This window comes from Phyllostomus hastatus, unplaced genomic scaffold (assembly GCF_019186645.2).
Source record: "Phyllostomus hastatus isolate PE091 unplaced genomic scaffold, TTU_PhHast_1.1 phas_contig_58, whole genome shotgun sequence".
Taxonomy (NCBI): domain Eukaryota; kingdom Metazoa; phylum Chordata; class Mammalia; order Chiroptera; family Phyllostomidae; genus Phyllostomus; species Phyllostomus hastatus.
Window position 1 is genome coordinate 36,644,260 of NW_025333916.1, and position 24,382 is coordinate 36,668,641.

A 24,382-nucleotide genomic window follows, 5' to 3' on the forward strand; every position below is an offset into this window, starting at 1 on the left:
AGCTAAGTAACTCATGATGGTATCCATAAAATCAAACCGAGAGACTAGTCACCAAATGCCTCTACTTATCAAATGAAAAAAAACTTCACCAAAGCATGAAAGATGCAAGTTTAAGACTGAGAGAAGGACAGCCTCACATGGTTGTGAGTGAACTTATAGAATCCAATACTCACAAAAGATAGTACAAGCTATATAAATGTATTAAAATCATTAATATAAATGTATTAATAACATTATTAATGGCATTCTTATGGGAAAGTAGGCTGCTTAGGGCACATTTCTGAAACTGACATCAGGAAGGATAATCATATCCTTCTAGAAACTACCTTCAAACTAGGCTTAATCCTGTCCTGTGTCTCTATCTCAGTAGTCACTCAACCATTGCTTTCAAATTAATTTGAAATCTTGGTGCTCTGGTCAAAGACAAAATTTAATTGAATGGATTATGGACTTTTTTAGGCCTGATAGTTTCTATATTTAGATCTCTTTAGCTGAGAGAAAGGAAGGAAGGAAGGAAGGAAGGAAGGAAAGAAGGAAGGAAGGAAGGAAGGCTAAACAGACTAACCTGATAGCCAATGAGTTCAGCTCAGGAAATCACAGGACATTTAGAAACACATAAACAAGTCTCACCCACCAATTCACGGACATCTCTTTGAAGACAGGGCAATATTTTTAGTTCAACACTACTTTAATACCTGTTTATTTTAATGCTATTCCCAAATCTGAAATTTTTTCTTCATTTACTACTTTATAAAATTCAGCAAACTTGAGGCATTTAAAAAATATTTTGACACGTCATCATGACCTCCGATATGGTGACGTTTGCAAATCGTCATGAGATGGATCACCTTTTCTGCTTGGGCTCAGGCTAGTTTTATGTCACAGGCACAGCTTTTGTGTGTTGCTTTTAAAAATAGCCTGCTTTGGTTCCACGCCGAGCTGGCTCATTGTTTGCGTCTGCATTCACTTGGAGAGGTTCCCAGGCAGGAGGGTCTGCGGGGCTGTGTGGGAGCCTGCGGATCCCCGCCAAACCTGACACAGCCCAAGGCTCAGGCGCAAGGCTGTCAACCAGAGGCCCAGGGAGCTGCGTTGTTTTCTTCCTCTGAAACCTTTTCATGACAGCAATGGCCCTTAGAAGCTTGTCTCTGAAATCCATGAATTGGATGAGATCTTTGTTCTGGGCTCAACCAGATGGAAGCACAGGAGCAAGCAGCTTCTGGTCCACGAAGCTGGCTTTCTACACCCCACAGGTGCCAGCCTCAGCTCAGCTGGGGGACTCCTGTTTCCTGCACTTGTCCCCGCTCCTCGCTTCCCTTACAGAGCCCCCAGGGACTGCCCCTTCCACTTCACTAACAGTGCTGGGAAAAGGGAAGACAAGGCGTTTTTAGCTCTCTGGGTAAGGTTGCCCAAGGGAGGGAAGGAGAGGGTGGGAGTTCCCCTCTGCCCCCACACCCTCCACGGAGGACCCAGCATCTATCAGCCAGTCCCCAGCAAGCACCTGTAGGTGCCAGGATCTCTGCTAGACATTGACATTGAGGACTATAGAAGAGAAGGTGAGGGCCCTGCTCACAGGCAGTTCATAACCCACTTGGGGGGAAAAAAAGCAAAACCATCTGTTAAAATAAGATGCTTTCAAGCAGAGGAATGAAGACAGTCCTGTGGGACTCAGCTCCACTCCCCTCTTCCCCTCTGCATCTGTCCCAGGTTCCACCTGGGGCCTCTCCCAGTACCCGAGTCCCACACCCTGGGATGAGCCCAAGGGGAAGCTGCCAGTGGTAACAGCAGAACAGAAAGCAAGGGAGCCCTCTGGGGTAGGGGGTTAAGTGTGTCTGTCTGTCTGTCCGAGGGGTTGTGAGAGAAGGCATAGAATGACTGGGATATAATTCCATATATTAAAGTTTAAAAGACCATTGGTCTGGGCACCTTATCACTACACACAATACTGTGTTTAGGACAAATACAATTTGTTCTCTAGAAGACTTAAAAGTGAGCCTTGGTGACACAGTGCTTCCCAAACTAGCTGGAGAAGAAGGTTAAAAATAGAAGGCACAGCTGTCTAGACGAGGCAAGGGATCCATGCTCAAAGCTGTCTCCCCTACGTATTGCACAGATACGGACTCATCTGAGTCAACAAATTTCTTTGAGGGGAGTGTATTGGTTTACTAGGGCCACCATAACGAAGTACTACCATTTCAGTTCTGGAGGCTGGAAACCTGAGCTCAAGGTGTCAGCGGGGTTGGTTTCTTCTGAAGCCTTTCTCCTTGGCTTGTCGATGGTCGTCTTCTTCCTGTGTCCTCACAAGGCCTTCCATCTTGCATGTCTGTGTCCTAATCACCTCTGAGGACATCGGGCTTATTGGAGTAGGGCCCCATCCACCCAATCTCATTTTACTTTCAATACATCTGTAAAGGCCCTATCAGTCACATTCTGAGGTATTAAGGGTTATGACTTCAACATACGAATTGGGAGTGAGAGGTGCAACTCAGCCCAGAACAGGGGAAAATTGTGCATGTATGTCTTGGGGAGAGGAGAGATACAGTATTCCCGTCAACCCCCACCCACACTCACGTATACATGATTGAGTAATCCAGGTAACTGAGAAAGGTGAGTGAGGGTGTTTCTGGCAGCAGTGAGACTCTGGGGCAAAAGTGGAATAATTTTCAAGTACAGAGAACGTAAGTGGGCAGGTAGGGAACAGGCTGAACAGAATGCCTGGAGGAACTGTGCAAGGAGGGAACAACTAGGCCACTAGCTAGAAATGAAGGCTGGACCCCACTGTTTCTCAGTGAGCCAAGAACTGGCCCTGGTGGTTGGATTAGGTTCTGGTAGTTGGATTGGGTACCTCATGCAACGTACAGTGACTAAACCAATCAAAAAGGATCCTCTCAACTTGAGTGGTTCTTTCACTTCTCAGCAAATATATTTCCAAAGATGCTCCGTTTTGCAAGATATCATTCTACATTCTAAATTCCTCTATCCAAAAACCAAAACAATGTTTATAAAATGAGTTTGAAAAAAAAGAAAATATTAGATGTTCTTCATGAATTCTTATAAAGATATTGTTTTGTTTGAAGGCATTCTAATTATAAAACTGCACAATAAACCTCAATTCCAACCAAGCTACTCTTTCCTATCAGACAGATGGTAATTGCATATATATATATATATATATATACACACACACACACACACACACACACATATACATATACATATGTACACACATATACATAGATATATTACATATATATGCATTCCATCGCTTACCTGTTTATCTGTTTTGAGGAAATAATACCTATTTTTTTATTTTGCTTAACTTTTTTATTCTTCAGAAGCTAACTCTGAATAAAATCTCTTTTCAAGAAAAATATCACTGCCTAGAGGAAAAAGCAGCACTGAAAAACCGAAGACTTTTTTCAGAAAAGACGAGATGGCAGTGATAGATTAAGAGGGAGGTCTTATAAGCCTTTGCTTTCAAGCTGCGTGTGAAGGCAGAGAACAGCAGGGCCTCTTTTGGTGTTTTGGCTCTTCTGTGCTCAGGTGCACTGGGCTGGCTGGGGTGAGGGTTTGACTGGGGCCAGGGGCCAGGGGAAGAGAAGGAGGGTGTTCACACCATTCAGGAATAACCTAGGCTTGATTACTCATACTGTCTTAGAGGACCATTCCCTTTCTTTAACAAATGCCTTTGTATTGAGTGTTCCAGCATAGCCCACTACGCCTACCTATGAAATGTTTCACTGAGACACACATTTTGAGGTGTGTAGGAGGAAGGGGGGGTTATGTGTTCTTAGTGGAAAATGATGTGGGGCAGCATTTTAATACTGCAGATCAAAGCCTATTTTCTAAAAAATAAACTAATTGAACAGACTCAACTGGATTAGAGTAAGATAAATAAGAAAATAATCACAGCGTCTTCCTGGTGCAGAGGAAGGGTAAGCATCGCTGGGTAAACCTTTAACTCTTAAAAACTGTATTTAAAATAAACTTTGCAAATTTGGCAATGAACAGTAGTATCTTATTTTTTTAATTGTTTTAAGTAGAGGATTCATTTACACATAGTGTAGTGCACAGGTATTGCCTGAACAACTCAGTGGGCGTTGAAAAACATGTATACCCGTGTAACTTACACCCCAATCGAGATAGTTCCATCACTCTAGAAAGTTCCTCCAAGTTTCTTCCAGGCAAGCCCACCCCTCCACCAGATACACCTTCTGTTCTGATTTCACTCGATCTTAGCCCAAAGACCGAGAGACAATGTTCTGATTTTATTACCATAAATTAGTTTTGCTTATTTTTGAATTTCATACCAATGGCATTATGCAGTATGTACTCTTTTATATCTTGCCTCTCCCAATCAATATATAGTCAGTATATGATTTCATGGTGAGATTTTTCATGTTGAGTGTGTGTCAGTAATTTTTTTTTATCAGTAGTATTCATTGCATAAACATAACACAATCTGTTTATTCATCTTCCCAGCCAGGGACATTTTCGTGGCTTCCAGTTTTGTTTGAATATTGTGATATAGTTTCTATGCATGTCTGAGTCTTTTTGGACACATGTTTTCAATTTTCTGGGTTATGACAAGGACTGACTGGCTGCATCAAAGGCTAGGCATCTGCTTAACTTCACAAGAGACTTCTAAACTCTTTTTCACATTGGAGCATGTTGCACTCCCACTGGCATAACTGCTAGGAAACAAGAAAGAGGGTCACCAGTGGATGTCAAATTCGGAGGGATCCCCAAAGGACAAGAGCATCCTGGAGTGAGTTGTCGGAGAACTTAATGCAAGGGAGCCACAGCATGCAAGCTCGCTGCAGAGGTGGGCACTATTTCAGAGTGAGGGGGCCAAGAACAGGATGGGGAATCCCGATAGTCACTAAATGATTCTGGCTGTGCCAGCAATAGGCTGCCCTGGAAGATACACCCAAACCGAGAAGAAAGCAATGGTGCAGCTGGAGACCCCAGGGGGAAATGGGAGCTGCTCACCCAGATGACCAGCTCGACTTCAGTCACCATGAAACTGTGCTGCTCATCCTCAGTCACGAAACACCAGATATTCAGGATCTGCCTCTCCCAGGGCGCAAGCAGGGGTTCCTGCGCAATCCCATATTCACAGAGATACATCTCCACCAAACGTTAGAGAAAAAGCAAACCTAACCAAAGAACTAACATCGAAGGAAACAAAGCTAGAAGAATAAAAACAGAGATTTTAATATATACAACCAATGTCTTCAAGAGTAATGTGAGATACAATTTTGTCTGCTCTCTGTCAGTGGACAGCATTTGTGAATGCATTCTTACTGAGTGATTGAATATGTGCATAAATGAATGCATCCAGGAATGAGTATTAAAATAACAAAGACTGTGTCCCGATCAAAGGAGTCCCCACAGGTGATGCTGCCTCACCAGAAACAATCTGTGCAGCTTCCCTTGTGTGGAAAGGCAGGCACCGCAGGCAGGGAGGGGCAGCAGTCTCCCATGGGTTGTCATTCTGTTGTTCTGGCTGTAGTGATGGATGGTGCCCACTGTCCTCTCTATTTGCTTTTCAGGCAGGGACTGGTTCTCAGCGCCTCTCAGTTTGGGCAGCCTGGGTAGTCCCACACTGACTGGAGGGATGTGACTGAACAAACAATGTATAGAACAGACACCGGACGGTCCCACACTGGAAAGAGTTGTGACTGCTTTTTGGCAGCCAAGACTATTACAATGCCATAGAGTCACTGAGTTCAAATGTTTTCTCAGAATCTGTGACATGAGGTATAGGAAAGGGTTTTATTCTTCAAGTACAAGAGCCTCTTTGACAGAAAATCAGAGGACAAGAGACTCAGCATAAAATTATTTTAAATACATAGACAGGGCTGGGGATAGAGAATAACAAGCTAAATTCTTACTTAGCTTAAATTCGTGCCACCTAGGTAAAAAAGAGGGGAAAAGCCAGTGTCACACATGCTGATGATTTTGATGGAATGCAGAGGCTGTAATTAGGGGGCACGGTGTTACTGTCCCATCATGATTTTAGAATCTCATAGTGTCCGAGGGTGCGGGAGTGTTTGTTTATCTGGATGAAAGCAAGATGTTGATGATGCTGGTGGTTGAGCCAGCAAATATTTATTTCAGCAGTGATATTTTTGGATCGCTGCTGCGGACTCTGAGTTGCCTCTATACCTCTAAATCTACGTGTGGGTTTCATTTTGTCCTTTACCTGGTATAAAATGCAAATTTTAATTATAAACATTTGTGTAAGAAATTTATGTGTTTTGGACACATGAGATATGTGGGTGGGTTATAACATACACAAGCACGGTGACGTCAAAAATCCAGAGTAATTCGTTAGGAGTAAATGGACCCTTTCTGGAAATAACTAAAGTGTCCCATTTTCTTATTTGAAAAGATGGTGTGTTTTAGCACACATTGATATTGTGATGATCCCTTCTCTTTGCCTCAGACTCTTATCTCTCCATTAAAACCAGCTCTTGAGTCAACAAACAAGACTAGATGTTTTGCCCTGTTCGTTCTACAGCATGCCAGCAGAGATAATGAGGCAGTGACACTTGCCAGTCTAAGTCAGCTCCCAACTCTTCCAGGGCTTTCTGTCTTAGTGTACATGGCTCAGGGGCCGTATTAACCATTTCTGCCTGGTGGATAGGTGACCGGACAGTGAGCATCTAGAATAAAGTGTCATGTAATCCATAAGAGCAGAGTGACCTTTACTGTTTTATACTGCTGCTAAGATAAATAGCAAAAAGGTTCAAAAGATTCCATTATAGTCTAACACTTTAAAAATGCATACGATAACTCTAATACATGTTCTCACTTTCAACTAATTATAATATTTCACTCACCACCCCTCAGCTGTGCCAGGAAGCAGAACTGACTTTCCTTTCTTTCTCTTTGGACCTATATTTAGACCTAATATTTAAGGTGGCATTGAATAGAGATGCCACCTTGACACACAATATCAACTGTCATTTCATACTTCCACACAACCGGAAAGTAACTGTCTTTGCCTCGAGCAAAGATGAAAAGGACAGGGAAAATTAGATTATTATCTCTGGAAATCTCTTTAGGACCAAGCAGTTTCTTCTTCAGAAAAGAATGCATGACTCATCTCATCACTCAAGCATTCCTTCAACTGCCAGAGAAAATCTATATTCCATAATTACAAAAGCCATCTCAGGTCCTTTCTTCTCTGCTCCAAAAGCTAAGTATAGCCCAAGAGAAACCCTTCGGAGACTGTCACGGTTCACACAGGTCCTCCAGGTGGTTAGTCCACACCCTGACCCGAGGTTGGATTGGACCCTCTGACTTCAGCAGGTCACAAATGAACAGAGGAGCTAAGATGTCATGCTAGCCCCCAGCATTCTCTGCAGCAGCAGCAGGGGTGAAGCAGCTGCCAACAGAGGCAGGCCCCGGGGATGGTGCCGTTCCAGCATCAACAGCAGCTCCAGATATAGGCCCCTGCACTCCAGCTCTGTGAGGGGAGGCGCACAACCCTCCTTTGACTTCTTCAGCACCCTGTTTCTTCTTTTATTTTTCAAACACTCCAGTGCCTTAATAACCATCTATCTTTGGGAACATTTAGCATATCTGTGTGTTCTGGACTGGACCCTGACTAGTACATGGCTTGGGATAGGGAGTGGGTTTGAAGACTGGAATGACTATCTAACATCTTGGACCTTGAGCACACTGATGGCCTCAAAGCCCGTGGAAAGTGGAGAATTGGTAGTTAGTATAAAGGAGAAGTATCACAGTTCTATGATCGGCATCATCTGTGGTTCCTTGAGATGAAGGCCATGCCTGGGGGAAGTTTTGGGACAGCAAATAACCACTGCCCTTGACCACTGTGGTGAGAGTGATGATGATAACGGCAAAGTACAGGACACCAGCTTCTGACTGCAGCGGAGAGAGAGCTTGCAGAGGACAAATGGCGAGCTCAGGGACTGGAACTCTCAGCTCAAGAAGAGTCAGAGCAGGCAGAACACTCCACGATGGCCCCAAAGACTGTCATAATTCTTAGAGCTGCAGGACTGATTCTGCTGAAAATCAGTCCCAAAATCTGGTGCTTGAGCTTGCAGAATTATAAAATGCATTGAATTCACAGCTATGCCAGCCCTCTGGTGAATTGGGGCATCAGTTGTAAAGAAGGAGCACCCTGACAACTGAAATGACTTCATTTGGGTTGACTCAGAAAGCTTTGAGAAAACTACCACTCAAAAATTCCTGAGCATCCTTTGCCAGAAGTAGTTTCTCCTCACCTGAATAAGAACACCAGCCTCCTTTGGCTGAAAACCCCATACTACCTGGCCCAAGGAAGATGCCTCTCAAGGGAAGACTCAGCACTCTCCTACCACTCCCCATTGCCACCAAATCAGAGCCCAGTTCACCCCAAGGGGACAAATGCCATGTCTCATCCAATAGAAGAAAGTGTATATTCCAAAGGAATTGCAAGACAGTGTTAGTTATGCTGGTAGAAACTTGTGTCCCAAACTGAAGGTCAGAGTGGAGAACTGGTCAGGTGCCTAATACAGACTGCATTTGTGTGTGACCTGAAATCCCTCTTTTTACAGTTTTACTCCCTTAAAGTGAGCTGTTAAAAAAAACAACACTGAAGAAAGTAGGTGTGACGAGGACTTCTAACTGATTCCCAGTGTCCATACTCCCTGTTTCTTTCCAGTGAGTTTAAGCTGGCGCCTGCTTTCCAGCAAAAGCTACATCTCCCAGACCTTTGGAGCTGGGTATGGAATGGGATGAGGAAGGGTGGTATATGTCACTTCCAGGGCTTCTAGTTATAGTTACTTCCACAATGAGCAGAAAGCAGCAACTAAAGCCACCATGGAAGCCATGTGGTGCCTGGCCTGTTGCATTCAAGAGAAATAACTTCTGAATGAGTCTTTACATTACTTTTTGAAGGCAAACTCATCAGTGCTGTAACTAATACAAAGTATATTATTGTAAAATATAAATACTCCTAGGGAGCTACGCATTACTTAAAATTCCACATGAATTAGTGTATCCAAGGCGTTTTCCTCCAGCATCCTTGCAGTTAAGTCAGAGACAGCCCAGTATGCGGAACGCTGCTCACCCAGCACTTACAGAAGACAGTCTTAATCAATGTCCACATTCTTTTCTCAATCCAACACTTACCCTTCCAAACACCACTGGCAGCTTCCACTACTTGATCCAAGTTGGCAAGGAGATAAAACCCTCTTGCCATCTTGAGTCAGGTTTGTACAGGAATGGCAAAGTGAAGGGAAGGCTTTGAGGACCGGGAGCAGCAGAGAGCCCTGTGAGTTAGGGAGTGGCGGATGGTACACAATGAAAGGTGTCGTGGAGCTGGGGCTCTGTGCAGGCACTGGTCCAGCAAAGGCAGTTTCCATTGGACAGAAGTCGTATAAACCAGAGTTCTTGCTCACAAACGATAGCATTCATCCACCAAAAAGAATAGATAAATGTCATTTGAAGAATCTCCAGGATGCTCAGAAATTTGATTTGAAGACTACAAAACTGAAAAAACACCAAGATTATGTCACTGAACCACCAGGGAGACCCTTCTGTTCCAGCCAGGGCACAAGCATGTAGGTAGAACCATCCACTCTGAGCTGCAAAGCCCCAGGAAGAGTGGCTTCTGCCTCTGAAAGCTAGATCACTGTGTGCACTCACCAGGACCAATCCTCATTGGGCTTCCACCTTGTAACCTGAAGCTTCACTCTGGTTCGCTGGATTGTCTGAGACCAAACCACATGCCTGACCCTGGCCACAAGGGAGTCTAGGAAATCAAGCTTCTGGCTTCAAGGAGAGGAGAATCATCAGGAGCTGTATTGATTATCTATTGTTGCATAACATATTGTCCCAAAATGTGATGGCCTAAATGAATAATCTTCTTTCTTATCTCCAAAGTTTCTTTGGATGGGGAATTCAGTCAGGACATAGTTGGGATGGCCTATTTTTGCTCTCCAATGTCTGGGTCCTAAACTAGAAGTCTCAAAGGCGAAGACCAGAATCATCTGAAGACAAGTTCATGCATATGTCCAGTGGGTGCTGCTAGTTGTCTGCAAAGACCTTGGCTGGGCTGAAGGCTGGACAATCTCCACCTGGCCTCTTTCAGCAGCTTGGGCTTCCACACAATATGGTGGCTAAATTACCCTGAGAGGAAGCCTTCAGAGCCTACTTTTTCTAATGACCCAGACTCAGAAGAGACATGACTTCATTGCAAGCTCCTACTCCGTTGTTCAGAGCACTCACAACTCCACCTGTCCAGACTCAATCAGAAGGAACACAGCACCCATCTTTCTGTGAGAAGAGCGAGAGTCAGTAGTAAAAAGAATATGTGGGATGGGATCAACATATGCCAGCTTTGGGAAATCCAATCTGCCACAGGAGGAAAATTTTCCAAACATAGAAAGGGTGTGCTAAAGTGCTGGTGGACAAAACATAAGGGGGAAGTCCTTCACTAGCTATTTCAGATTGGCAGTGCTTGCCTCGTGCTCCACCTTCTTCCCTTCTACCTTCACCGGCCTTCCTCTCCTCCCTCTCCTCCTTTTCTCCTGCTCTTTGCCTGTGGTGTGTGGCCCCACGAGGATAAGATAGCCTAAGACAAGGCATCAGTGCTGGGCTCCCTCTCCCACCCCATCTTGGTTGACTTTGGGCAAGATCCTAACTGCAGTGAATTCAGATGTCTGTGCTGTAAAATGAAAGGTTGATTTTTCAATTAAACAACAAAAAACGTGTGTGTGCATTGTGTGGCTTGAGAAAATGCAGATGTGAGTATGGAATGTTTCTTTGTGTCTTCAAGCTCTTTCCTTTAGTGACTGCCGGAGCATCTTTCTATGGAGAGCTTTTTGAGGGTGCTAAGGATGTCCTCCTGTGAGAACCTCCACTCCAGGAGGATGGGACTTCCTCCACTGCTGTCTCCATAGTGACTGTATGCAGTAGGTGTTCACAGAGCAATGGTAACAGCACCACCTGGACCAAAGATGTCTGGGTTGGAAACCAGGCTCTGCTGGCTCTGGTGCCTTGGTTTACTCATACCTAAAGTGGAGATAAACATGGCACCTACCGAATTAGAGTTGTTATAAAGATTGCTGGGGAAGGCATTTGAAATATGGCAAGCGTCTTCTAAGGGCTAGCTTTGATGATCAATACATGAATGGCATAATACGTTATGTGACCTGATAATATCAGAGAGCCACACTATACTGCTCTGCAGTGAATTCTTTTGGAAGAAAATGTTTTGTTTTGTTTTTTCATTTTGACTGTGGTCTTAACACCTTCATTCAGAAGAATAAACAATGTACATGAGTTGAGGGCAGGTCTTTTGAGGCGGTCTGGTTGATGCCTTGGTGACCCTATGAGATTGGGGCTCACAAGGAAACAGGACCAATCTCGGAAATTGTCCTTTGAGGCAGAGAATAAATGAGTGAACCTCAGATTTGCGTCTTTTTACAAAAACATCCCCTGGAGACAGCTGGCCCCTGATTCAAATGCTCTTGGGAGCGTCATTGGCAGTTACAGTGCAATTCCCCAGACAATCAGCAATTGTGATAACCGGAGTCCCCTCCTCCCTCCCTTTCTATCTTTCTTGGCAGATTGGCCCAAGGTCCTCTGCAGACATTCCTAATCATCCTCTGTCCCACCTCATCATTACTTGTGAACCAAAGCAGAGCCAGAGACCCACTGCTGTCTGTAAAGATTCTTTCATTTAACTAAATGTTCTCAATTCGTCTGTCCTAATGTAAATGTAATGTTCAATAAGCTAATTTTTAAAGTTTGCTAACAAATTTTTTCATCATAACTGTAATATATTCCTTTTCAGGGTACTTGAAGATCAAACAGAAGAGAATAACTGTAGCGACAAAATGCAACTGCTACACTTTGTTGGGCTAGTGAGCTGAAACTTTCTAGAATCTCCTGGGACAGGAGGAGGCAGATTTACGAACCACACAGGCTCCTCTCCCCACCCTGCCCTACCATTACGTCACTGAAGCAAAGGTTTAGGTCCATGGGCTAGAGCAGTGATTTTCACCTCATGCCACATAAACTGATTACTGAAATTCTGTGGCTTTCCTGGCTGGCGCAGCTCAGTGGATTGAGCGCAGGCTGTGAACCAAAGCATCACAGGTTCAATTCCCAGTTGGGGCACATGCCAGGGTTGCAGGCCATGGCCCCCAGCAACCACACATTGATGTCTCTCTCTCTCTCTCATTCTCCCTCCCTTTCCTCCCTAAAAATAAATAAATAAATAAAATCTTTTTTAAAATTTTTAAAAAAGAAGTAACACTTTAAAATTAAAAAAAATTTTTTTAATTCTGTGGCTCACCAAAAATATAATTTTGCCCTTCTGACAAAAAAATGGGTATAATGTTGATTGATTCACACCAGATGGCTACTGTTGTGTTGGCTTCTTGTTGTATCGTTGTGTTAGATTGTCATTTTTAATTGGACAACCAAGGGAAAAGAGGTCAGTGCCCCCGACTAAATAGTCAGGCGGTGCACTTTCTAAAACTTCTCGCAGCACACCAGGGTGCCATGGTGCACCAGGTGGAAATTGCTGGGCTAGAGGGCTGAGGAGGGAATGAGCTGACATTGTAACTATTACCATTTAAATTTTTTTCCTTCCAGTCTTTTTTCCTAAACATAGCTTTATGTAGTTGCAGCCACAGTGTGGATATAATTTTGCACTCTGCCTTCTCACCCAAAATTATTATGTAGGTTGTAAATATTTTCATTTGCTATATAAATATGTTATAACTATAAAATTATTGCTGCATAATATATCCTCAAGTGGATTAGGTGTCATTTACTAAACACTTCCCCTCTGATTGTAACTTACAGTTGTTTCTGATTTTTAAATAACATACGGCTTTAGCCCTTTAAAGAGATGACCAGAGATTCCACGTGACAGATACACGAACAGTAAGATGACCCCATCTCCTGTGTTGGTCCGTCCTGCTTTGGCCTCTTGTCCCAGCATCATTATTAATTGTGGTTCTTTTATCCTCAGAGAAAAATCTGCATTCAGACAATAATTATGTTATCACCCTAGCAATATTTCCTTTCAAAAATAATGGCCTTATAAACAGCTCCTCCAGATTTCAGTTAAACCACACCAGGTGAGACCCCTGAGCCTCACTCAAGGTCAGCTGGCTCTGTGGCATTGATCCTCACACCTGAAGAGGCTTTCTCACCTCCACCTTGGGGACTAGGACTGATAGCCCTACCAGGTCACAGACCCACTCATGCAGTGTGCTGAGGTAGCTGGTCAACCTCCAGCCCAGTGTCCAGAGGCACAGGGACCAGGGTGTAGTAGATCCAAGTACACCCCTGAGCTGGGCCAGCTGCTGAGCCTCTACAAAATTCAGTTTCTTCACTAATAAAATGGGACCTTCCCATACCCTTCTTCCCCTGAGTTAAATGAACCCAGTACTTAAGAGACAGACATTTCCATCTTCCTTCTCATCCTATCTTTTTTAAATAGAGCTGGATAAGAGCAAAGTCTCAGAAAAAGCCCAGGAGACCCAGACAAACAGACCTTCAGGCGGTTGCAGCTGGGACTCCACCACCAGCCATTGGTCTCGCAGGGGGCCACTGCACTGCCCAGTTCCACCCACTTGAAGACAGCCTCTGTAAAAATGCACCTTTGTTTACGGTCACCTCTCCAGGGAACAGCACTGCAGGGGGCAGGTGCCTCCTTCGTGCCTGCCACAGCTCCTGAGGCTTATGCTGACACCTGACTCTCCCAGCAGGCAACCCGGAAAACCAAACCCCAGGCCCGTACTGGTGTCCACAGTGGCCTAAAGAGTTATTTTTCACAGCGAAAACCTGTAATAAGTTGGAAAAAGTGAAAATGATCAAGGCGGTTTTAAAAAATCGTGGTGACAGCAGAATGAACACACTCTGCTGATAAACGTAGGGGCTTCCCAAGTTGAAATCCAACCAGGTACAGCGGTGAAGTTTAGAGCCCTGAGCCATTCAGGTTTACGTGGTCATTGTTCCTGTATTTCACAGGTTGTCTCTGCCTCTCACCATCGCGGAGCTGGACCGAACACAGGACACCCGGCGTGGCAGCGCGCTTCCCGCAAGCACGGAAGCTTCGCCAGTCCCCAGGTTGTTTCAGCTTCTGATGCTCTCTGAACGTGCATTTTACTTGAAATTTTCACGGATAAAAATAAGTTTCAAAGGTTAAATAGAGAAAGGGAGCGGAAGAAGGGAAGCATCCAGGCCGAAGGAGGCTCTCCTCTTGCGCGGGCAGTCCTGAGGTCAGCCGGGGGTACCCAGGACCCCGGCGTCTCGGAGGGGCATGCCCGGCGCCCTGAGCGCCCTCAGGCGCCGGCGTTGGACTCGTTTCCGCCTAGCCTTTTGGAAAGGAATCAGAAGCCAGTGCTTGGCGGTCGCCTCCTCCCGGGACCCCTTTACAAAACGCAGGAACCTTCCTGCTTGCGGGACCGCAGAGGAGCCCACCGGGGCAGAGGAGTTAACTAGCATACCACTAACCCTTGAAGGTTAACTGCAGGGACTTCTGGAGATTGCGGCGGGCGCGATTCCACATCCTCCGCCCCTGGCCAGGATTCTCTGATCCGTCTTTAGGAAAGCGTCCCCCTAGTCCCGGGCCCTGACGGATCAGGACGGCTGTCCGGGACATCGAGTCCATCTGGTGCCAGGGAATCAGTAATCGGGCTGCTTTCCGGGCTTCCCCGAACCTCGTCCCTTTCGGATTATTCTAACGAGGTTAAGTGAGGCAGGAGGCTCCGGCCCGGGCGAAGGGGTGGGAGGTCGCAGCGCGCGCGGATACTGGCGAGGAGAACCGGAGTCTGTGACAACCCTATTACCGCTCTCACAAGTCCCTTCTTCAGCCTCACCCTCGGCCCCGCTTCTTTGAGCCGTTCAGCCTCGCGTGCTGAGACCCCACTGCCCGCACGCCGCCAGCCCTGCGCACCGCTGTCTCCCCCCAGCGGCCGAGCGCGTGTCGCCGCGGGAGACGGGCAGCGGGAGGGCGGCGGGGCTGTACGGCGCAGGCAAGCCCGCGGCTCCGCCCCGCGTCTCCCCTCCCCGCCGGCAGAGCCGCCCCCTCCGCACCGCGCTCGGCTCAGACGGAGCAGCCGCCTCTGCAATGTCAGCAGCCGCAGCGGCGGCGGCATCGCGAGCGGCAGCGGTCGGGGCCCCGCGGTAGCCGCCAACGCCGCACGGCCCGGCGGGCGCGCACAGCGCCAGGCAGCGGCCACCTTGCTGCCCTAGGGGCTCTGTGGGCGACTCTGCGCGCACCCGCGCTGCGCTCGGACGTCAGGCCAGCCCGGCTGCGGCCGCGCACAAAGGACCGCAGACATCGGGCTCCGGGGACTGAGCCCAGGGAACAGCCCGGGGACAGCCTGCCACGCCGCGTACCCTCCTCGCCTCCGCTCCCCGGGCGGCCGGAGCCCAAGCCAAAGCGGGCCCCGTCATATGACAGCAGCGATACCGCAGCTGCAGAGCGCGCTTGCTGCCCGCTCCTCTGCGCCACGACCACCGGCACCCCGGGTGACCCGCGCCGCGTCCCGCTGAGTGGTCGGCCCGTCTCCGCCGCCCGCGCCTCGGCTGTCGGGCTCCGGGGGCAGGAGCCGAGGGAAGCCCCAAGCCGGCGCCGAGCCTAAAATGGCCACGCTGCTCCGCAAAATCGGGCTCATTCGCCTGCACAACCGGGACACCGAAGACCCCAAGCACCACCACAACCATCGCGGCGGCGGCGGCCAACAGAGCGCGTCGCTGCGCGGTAAGAGCGGCACCAAGAGCAGCAGCCACAAGCAGCAGCAGCACCCCCCCGGGGGCGCGGGCGACTCCAGCCCCGGGCCGGGCAAAGGCAAGGGCAAGCGCGCGCCGGAGCTGGCCCCGCGCGACAAGCCGCCGCAGCCCGCAGCGGGGGCGGCCGGGGCGGCGGGCGCCGGGGGCCCCCGGGATCAGGCGGCGGGCGCCAGGGCGGGGCCGGGCCCTGCTGGGGCGGCAGCGGCGGCGGGCGGCAGCCTAGTGCCCGCCGCGCGCCAGCAGCACTGCACGCAGGTGCGCAGCCGGCGGCTCATGAAGGAGCTGCAGGACATCGCGCGCCTCAGCGACCGCTTCATCTCCGTGGAGCTGGTGGACGAGAGCCTCTTCGACTGGAACGTGAAGCTGCACCAGGTGGACAAGGACTCGGTGCTGTGGCAGGACATGAAGGAGACCAACACCGAGTTCATCCTGCTGAACCTCACCTTCCCCGACAACTTTCCCTTCTCGCCGCCCTTCATGCGGGTGCTCAGCCCGCGCCTGGAGAACGGCTACGTGCTGGACGGCGGTGCCATCTGCATGGAGCTGCTCACGCCCCGCGGCTGGTCCAGCGCCTACACGGTGGAGGCCGTGATGCGCCAGTTTGCTGCCAGCCTGGTTAAGGGCCAGGTAAGCGGGAAGGGGCTGTGGCGCGCGCCCGCGACCTTACCCGCTGGGCTGGCGGGTCTGGCCGTCTCGCTCCGAGTTCGGGCTGCTCTTGTGCGCGGGGCTCCAACCCGGAGACTCCAGAGACTTCCCCGAGCCTCCGCTTCTTTTCCCGAAGCCTCATCTTCATTTCCTACTTTTCCAGCTCGCCTCTCCCTGTCCCCCAACCTGTCTCCTCTGGTTTGCTCACTCTGCCCTTGTCTCTCCATAATCCTCATGCTTTCCCGTCCTCATGCTTTCTCTTCTCCATTTTCTCTTCTACCTCTTCTCCCACTTACCCGCCCCCCCCGTCGTCCCTCAGCCCTACCCTTCTCCCGTCTGTCCTCTATCCTCTTCTCCATCCCCCCATCTACTCCTCTCTTTCCTGCCCTCCACCTCTGTCATCTCTGCCTCCCGCTCTGCCTTTCCCCCTTCTCCATCCCGTCTCCTCCATTCTCCTCTTCCTTCCCTCTCCCATTCCCTCCCTCACCGCCCCGCACCTGCTTCCTCTCTCTCCTTTCCCCATAACGTCTGTAAAGGTGGAACTTTAAGTGTAACTCCAACCTAGTCTAGTACCAGATGTCCAACCCAGGTATCCAAATGTCCAACCTAGTTTACTACCATACATGCACACACAGCTTTCCTCCCCAACTTCCCAGGTGGGTGCTTGGCCCGTGGGGTGCTCTGCAGAAGGTGCCGGCGCTGGTGAATCTGCTCCCTGACCCTGTACGCTTTTCCTGAGCAGCAGCTAGGGTAAAGGTGAAAATTTCGCTCTTGAGAAATTTCACTGGCGAGGCAGAGGTGTGATGTGAGTGCCTCCTTAGAGACAAGGCCAGACCCTGCCAGGGAAATGCCCGGCACCTGCCCCTTCCAGGACCTTCACCTCTGGGGTAGGTAGATATTCAAGGCCTCTGTCTCTTTCAAACCCGTTTCTTCCTTTGGTCTTCTGGTCCCCAGTGGTTAAATACTTTATCAGAGCTAAAGATTTTTTTCTAAATAAGAGGCAAGTTCGATGCCTGAGTCCCCTGGCCTATTGCACCAGATGGCAGCTCTACTGAAAAGAAACCCCATAGGACTTGAGAGCCGAGAATGAATGAAACCTCCTGAAATACGTTCCCACCTGGCTGCAGACAGGCGCATGAAGGTTTTATCTCCCCACGTTATGTGCTCTTGATTGTGTTCAAGTTGGCTGATATTTTCCCAAGACATTATTAAACATTACTTAATAAAATCATATTTCTATATGGGCATCTTTTAGATGTACAAAGAACAATTGTTTCGTTTAAAAGACTGAATGGCCTCAATTTGGTCTTTCTACAGCCAGCATATCAGAAGCCATCAGTAGTCCCCTGTCACCTGCCTTTGTCCGTTTCACTGCAAGATCTTTCACACTAATCAAATAATGCTTGTTCTGCCAATTTCACTAGAGCTGGAGCCCCTGGGATACCAAGCAAATAGCATCCTACCTCCAGTGAAGGGAGCTTAATTCTTGACTGAGGTCTCGTGTTACCAAGTAACTCTCCTGCTAGAGTATCCTTTCTGGGGTTTAGGCTCCAACTTAATTCCTGAGTTAGGAATAGGATGAATGTGGCAGGTCTGGAGAGACATGTCTAACTGAGCAAGGTTTAACTCATTAACGTCAGAGGAATCTGCAGTTCTGTAGTTCAATGCTGGCTCTAATGTCAGATGCCTGTGAGTTGATCCAAGACGCAGGGAGGAGAGGGGAATCTCAGTTTATTTTTCAAACAATTTACACAAAGGATGTGGAAGAATGTTTCACAGAAACGAGTTTGTTATTTGGTTCTGAAATCATTGCTAATCAGAAGTCTCTGGAGCAGTCTCTTACCTTTTTTCATTCTTCACAGTGAAGATGACTTTTGGGATCGGGGGAGAAAATGTCATTTACTTCATGGCATCACAGGATCACAACATTTTAGACTTGGACAAGATCCTAGAGGTCACCTGGACCGCAGCCTCCATTTTAAAAGATGCAGGAAAGTAAAGATCTCAAATGAGAACTAAGAAAGTTCTTTTTTAAAGGATGTGTCTTAGTAAGTTAAGTGTTTTCCATGTTTACATTAATGTTGTGAATAATTGTTCTGTTAGTGCCCATGTACTTTTGTTAAAGTAGGCATGCCCTTGTATCTGTATTCCTTTTCCTTGTATTTAAATTGAGAGTCTTGCATACAGCTTGCAAGTTAGAGACCTCAGTGATGAAAGTAATTCTCAATAAAATTTCATTTATTCATTTCAAAATCTTACCCAATTGAACTCAGGGTTCTCCACCTAGCATATTGTTATATTACCTGTCCTAAATTCTAGTGCAAAAAATATCTGAAATGAAGGTGAGAACTCAGCAAGTTTTTTAAATACCAATTCAATTTCTTTGCGTTTCCCATGCTGACTTTAACATCCAAAAGCGAGGAATGCACGGTGTGCATAAACTATTGGAAACGCAATGTAAGAGTAGAAAATGAAGTCAGTAATGTTGCAGGATTCTGTGCACAAAGGCAGTTCAGGAATCTGAGCAATATTGAGCCTTTCCCACCGTTACTAACGTCCGCCCTACCTACAGACTGCTCATTGCAGCACTGTAGTTACCAAGTGTTTTCCATAGTAAAAGGGACTAGGCTTTGGGAAGGCACTCAGAACACCGGATTCTGTATTCCAAGAGAAACAGGACTGCTATCAAACGAGTGATTACTCTGAAAGAATGAATCATTCGTTCTAGTACATTCCTCCATCTGTTGGCATTTCTTTTTAGGATTCGTTTTTCTTAAGTGACAAAGTCAGAAAAGGCTCCTAATTTTTTCCTGTCATGATTGCTCAGCTTAACTTTCTGAACTGAGGACACACCAAGTTGATTTTGATTCTATACCTTTAGATAAATTGAAAACTAACATTAAGGGGTTCATTGGTAATATTATCAACAGATCCACTTAATTGTTTTGTGGACAAAATAAAAGTTGGTGTTTCTCACGTAGGATCAGCTCAGTCCTCTCACCAGGCCTTTACCTGACTCTTCGGCCCATGTCATCAAAATCTCTGGTGTGCTGCCTCGTGGACTGTGGCTGCTTCCAGTCCAATTAGTGAGAATGTCTTGTGCACTATATTCCATGTGGAGACAGTGATGTGTTGGTGTATTTGCCTCCTGTCCAGGACAAAGCCTCTTTTGACTAATAGAAACACTTTAGGGGGCTCTTTTGCTTCTGGACAATTGGATGAAAATCCCTGTACTTTTTAAATGAACTGGTGGCTGAGTTCAAAGTTTCAGTCATTACTTACACCCTTTGTCATTTACTGAACCCAAAGGAGACAGTCCACAGCTCCCATACAGGACTTTTGACATCCAAATGTTAGCAGTTGGTTCTGAAACTAACATCAGGTGCACTGTCAGCATAGTGCTTACACCTAGCAGGCAGCCTCAGGTAGAAACCACCGTGGACAGAGCCTGTGACCCTGACACTGGAGGGTCCTGCCCAAAGTGCTCGGAGCTCACTGGCTTATCCTCCGGGTGTGGAGTCTGGGATAACTGGAGGACTGGAAAGAGACCCTCTTCTTGCAGCTGTATGAGTAGAAGGGTCCTCAGAAGCCACTTGAGGGACTAGTAACTCAGGGTTCTGTTTCCATACCTGCTTACCTCCCAAGTGTCCCCCTTTTCATTAGCTAGACATGGCCAGGGGCAGGGGACCAGATGGCACTCCTCTATCCCCTCCGAGCCAACCGCAGGACTGGGCCCACCGTGAAGATGATCATAGTAATATCGGCAGTGGCCAACATCTGCATGCTCTGTCTGGGGCATGTTCTGGGCCAGCTAAGCACTGAGGCTATCACTTGGTTCTACTGTTTTGATGGTCACTGTACAGGTGAGGTAACTGCCACTCCACACAGTTAAGTGACATTAATAAAACCTCATGTTCTAAGACCAGCAATGAGAGGCAAGGCTGTGAAAATCAACCCACCCGAGCAGAAGCTGTCAGGAATGGCAGTCGAGCCCGCCCACCCAAGGACACTGCACTCTCCTGGCAGTCCTCTGACCGGTGACCTGCACCATAAGCCTTTGTGTCCACACAACACAGATGTGCAGCCAGCTGTCAGCAGAAGACTGAGAACAACAACGCCTACACAGCCTCGGATCTTAGCGTTTGAACTAAAACTTGGTCAGCGGTGCCAGGATGGTTGCATTTGCCTGACAGACAACATGAGTTCCTGGGGCTTTTGCGTAAAGAAAACTGGCAGATGTGGCCACTCATCAGAATGTGATGAGGAGGTAAAGGGCTCTACAGATCAGCTTTGGTTGTAGCGTGCTTCTTCGAGGTTCACATTAGGCCTTAAAGGGGGCTGTACCAATGGTGTCCCAGGCAATCATGTGTGTGAGCACACACACACATACACACACATGCACAAAGTCATCTTCAAAACTTCTTCCAAAGTACGAGGCCTAGAAACAGCATTTTACTTATGACTGCAACATTTCAGGTCTTATCAAAAAAAGCGGTGAAGACAAACAGCACTTTGGGTTCCTAAGATGTACAGGCATCTAAACTATTATAACTGACACATGCTTTTAAAGCCCTGTACTAGTTTGTTGGAGCTGCTGAAACAAAATAGCACAGACTGACAGCCTTAACCAGCAGAAATTTAGCGTCTCAGTTCTGGAGGGCAGAAGTCTGAGAAGAAGGTGCTGGCAGGGTTGGTCCCTCCCCAGGGCGCGGCAGAGAAGCTGCTCCAGGCCTCTCCGTGGCGTGCAGATGGCTATCTTCTCCCTGTTTCGCTTCACATCTCTTCCTTCTATTTGTGTCCTAATCTCTTCTCATAAGGACTCCAGTCATATTGGATTAGGGCCTACCCTAATCACCCCAGTTTCACTTGATTGCCTCCAAATTCTGAGGTGCTGGGGGTAGGACTCCAATGTGAATTTTGTTGGGATACAGTGCTGCCCAGAAGGAGTCCAAACAGGAACTCCTTAAGCAATTTAACCTCTTGTTTCTCTAGAGGCTGTGCTGGTTTGCCAAGTAACATAAATGAAGGCAATCATGTGAACACAGAGACACTGAGGAAGGTCAGGAGGGCCAACCCGGAGTGCACCTTGGAACAGAGATGTAGCAGCCCCTTGAGAGGGAGGCTGGAGAACCTGGAGCGGAAATGATGATAACCTGGGGTGGGTAGCATGTGTGCTCACCCAAGCAGAGTGGACTTGCGGGGGAGGGGTTCTGTGAGTCACTGTGGTTTTGTTCTGTGCCATGTGTAGGTGATGGAGAGATTTACCCACCAGGATGACTCTTCGACTTGAGGTATCCAGGTGCTTGACTGTTCAGAGGGAAAAAAAAAATTAAAAAAAAGCTCATTCTGCTATCAAGTAGGGCAGGCAGGAGGATACAGACGGGACTCTACATCCTAAAAATAGTCCCACACCAACTTGGCAGCCCCGCAGCTCTGCTCCCTGGCACTGCGCTCCTCCCAGTGCTGATGGGACAGTTAATAATAGTAGCAACTCACTTGGCCCTGAGTTGTCGACTTCTGAGAATCTAAACTTGCAAGAAGAGGATGCAAATGCATTTCTGTTTGATTTTCTGGTTTACATTAGAGATGTGAGAGGTTTATTTTTCCTTTCAAGGAGCAGCATAGTTTGGAGGCTTATGTTTGTTTTTGTTAATGGGAGGTGCCAAGGTGGACAATAAGTTGAAGTTCACTGTAGAGTCTGAGAGCCACGACACAGTGTGCCCTTTCCCACCCCCAAGAACAAGTGTGTGTGAATTCAGTAAAGCAGTCCTGGGTACCACATTGGGGATGGCTAATTTATTTTCTTCTTTAAAAATAAAAGCAGCTAGTGACAGGGGTCTCTTTGAGCCACACTTCAAATCTAAGTCCTAGAATTTTGCTACGGTGATGAGGTAGTGAGGAGGGAGAAGGAGGACAGGTGACAGGTGTAACTGCTTTCCTCTCTGTCAGTGGTTCTCTCCTGCTGGTAACTTTGATGCCCTGGAGAGTGTTTAAATTATTCCAGTGCCAGGGCCCTCCCCTCAGAGATTCAGACTTCCTGGGAGAGGCTTGTTGGAAAAGCTCCTGTGTGATTCTACTGGGCGGTCACTGTGGGAAAGCCACCTGGACCAGTAATTCTCCATCGTTCCCAGGTCCACCCATCTGGGATGCATCCTCCCACCGGCAGCCACGGCAGGGAGCCTCGGGAGGCGGTGGGTGTACTCAAAGCCCCAACCTCCCCTCTTTTACCTTGATTGGATTCAGTGTCTTCTGTCAACCCCGACAGAGCCCCCTGGAAGCCCTGCCATCATGAATCCAAGTCCTTCCTCCCTAGATAGCACGTGCAGACCAAGACGGGGTGTGAACCCTGCAAAAGGCCATGTGCTCGAGACAGGTCACTCACTCTTCACTAGACACAGCTGGGAGGACTCGAGTACGGACCACGCAGAACTGTGCATGGTCAGCTAATTCATACAGCACAGGTGTGGAGCGCTAGGCACACGGATGAATAGACACATAAAGTGCCTGACACCTAGGAATGCCTCTCCGGTGGCGATAATGCAAGCCCATTTGTATGTCTTTGACATGGTAGGCAGCTTCACAGTTATATTTTGCTCAATATTTAGTAAGTGCACATTTTTGTAATATATGTGGGCTGTGTGTGCACTGGGGGCTTGGGAGAGGTGGGGTCCTGGGGTCAGCAGCATCTTCAAACTTCTGTATGACTTTCCCAGAGGGAACTTGACTCTAGAGACTCCCAAAGACTTACCTCTGATGTTGGGGACTGGTCTAGTTTTGAACACTGTTTTGTTACTAATAAATGGAAACATCAAGCATTTTTCAAAACACACAAAGCAGTTGTTGTAATAGCAGAAATATTTCTAGTAATGGCTATGCTTTCCTACCAGGGAGTCAGCAAACTAGATAAGGTTTTGTTCCTTTTTTTCCTTCATTGTCACACATTTCACTCATTCATATGTTCATTCACATTCAGCACCCATTTGCTGAGGGCCTAGGGTGACTTGCGTGCTACAGCCACATCACCCTTGGCATTCCCAGGGTGACTCCCATTTTGTGTGGCATTTCATCCTCTTGGCCATCTCTCAGGCCGGCTACTTTGGGGAGGCCAAGAAGAAACAAGGTGAGCTGAGCAGGAGGACCAAAGACCCTAGAATGAGAAAGTCAGGGAACGAAGCAGATCTGGGATCAATGACGTGGCAAAGGACCGAAAGAGTAGGGGTCCACGTGGGGACCGAGTGAGGTCCCCACCCAGCAGGTCTAGGCACAGGCAGGGAGCAGGTTTAATGTGGACTCTTCCATTTGTGATTGTCGAGCCCAGCTTTTTCCGTCTGCCCTTTGCTCCTGCCTCAGTAGATGCTACGACCTCCACTTGGACTTCTGCACTGCCCCATGCCATCTCTCCACCTCCTTCCATCCTCCCTGCTGCCACTGTCCTGGTTCCTCTAAAATGCAGACCTGGCATTCTCACACCTTGACTGTGACCCTGACAGCACAGAGCCCAAGCCCCCTGCACTGCCCACCCACAGTGGCACTCCTCCACCTCAGTGTCCTCCACAGAGGTCCCTCTCCCACCAATCCCTTCCAGCCATAGAACACTCACACTAGCTGGTTCTCTCCACCCCTGCTTAGCTCACAGGTGTGCCCACCTGAAAAGCCCTTTCCTCCCATACACTGGGGGAGCCCCTGACTATCCTTCAAACCCTGCCAAGATACTCCAACCCCTCTGCAAACAGCCCCTCAACCACTCCTGCAATAAAGCAATGGCCCCCTCCTCTGAACCACCGCTGCATATTCTGGAAGACGTTCATTTCTATTCTTATCCTGCTATATTACATTTACATATTTAAATGATATTTCCCCTTTTCCTCAAACAATGCCCAGCACATCATTTGTGCAAAAAAAAAAAATGTGTGTGTTCCGAGATCACTGGTCTGAGCACACTCCCTGTCCTTTAGCTTTGACC

At 47.8% G+C, this 24,382-nt stretch overlaps 1 protein-coding gene across 1 annotated transcript in view; it reads left to right on the forward strand.

Annotated features, from left to right (window-relative positions):
* Positions 1-15,080: 15,080 nt before the first annotated feature.
* The window catches only part of UBE2QL1 (ubiquitin conjugating enzyme E2 Q family like 1), a 40,212-nt gene continuing 30,910 nt past the window's right edge, over positions 15,081-24,382 (forward strand). Inside the window, exon 1 of the mRNA XM_045847976.1 lies at positions 15,081-16,401. Within this exon, the coding sequence (XP_045703932.1) occupies positions 15,628-16,401 (774 nt within the window). The 5' untranslated portion in view covers positions 15,081-15,627. The remainder of the gene's footprint in view (positions 16,402-24,382) is intronic.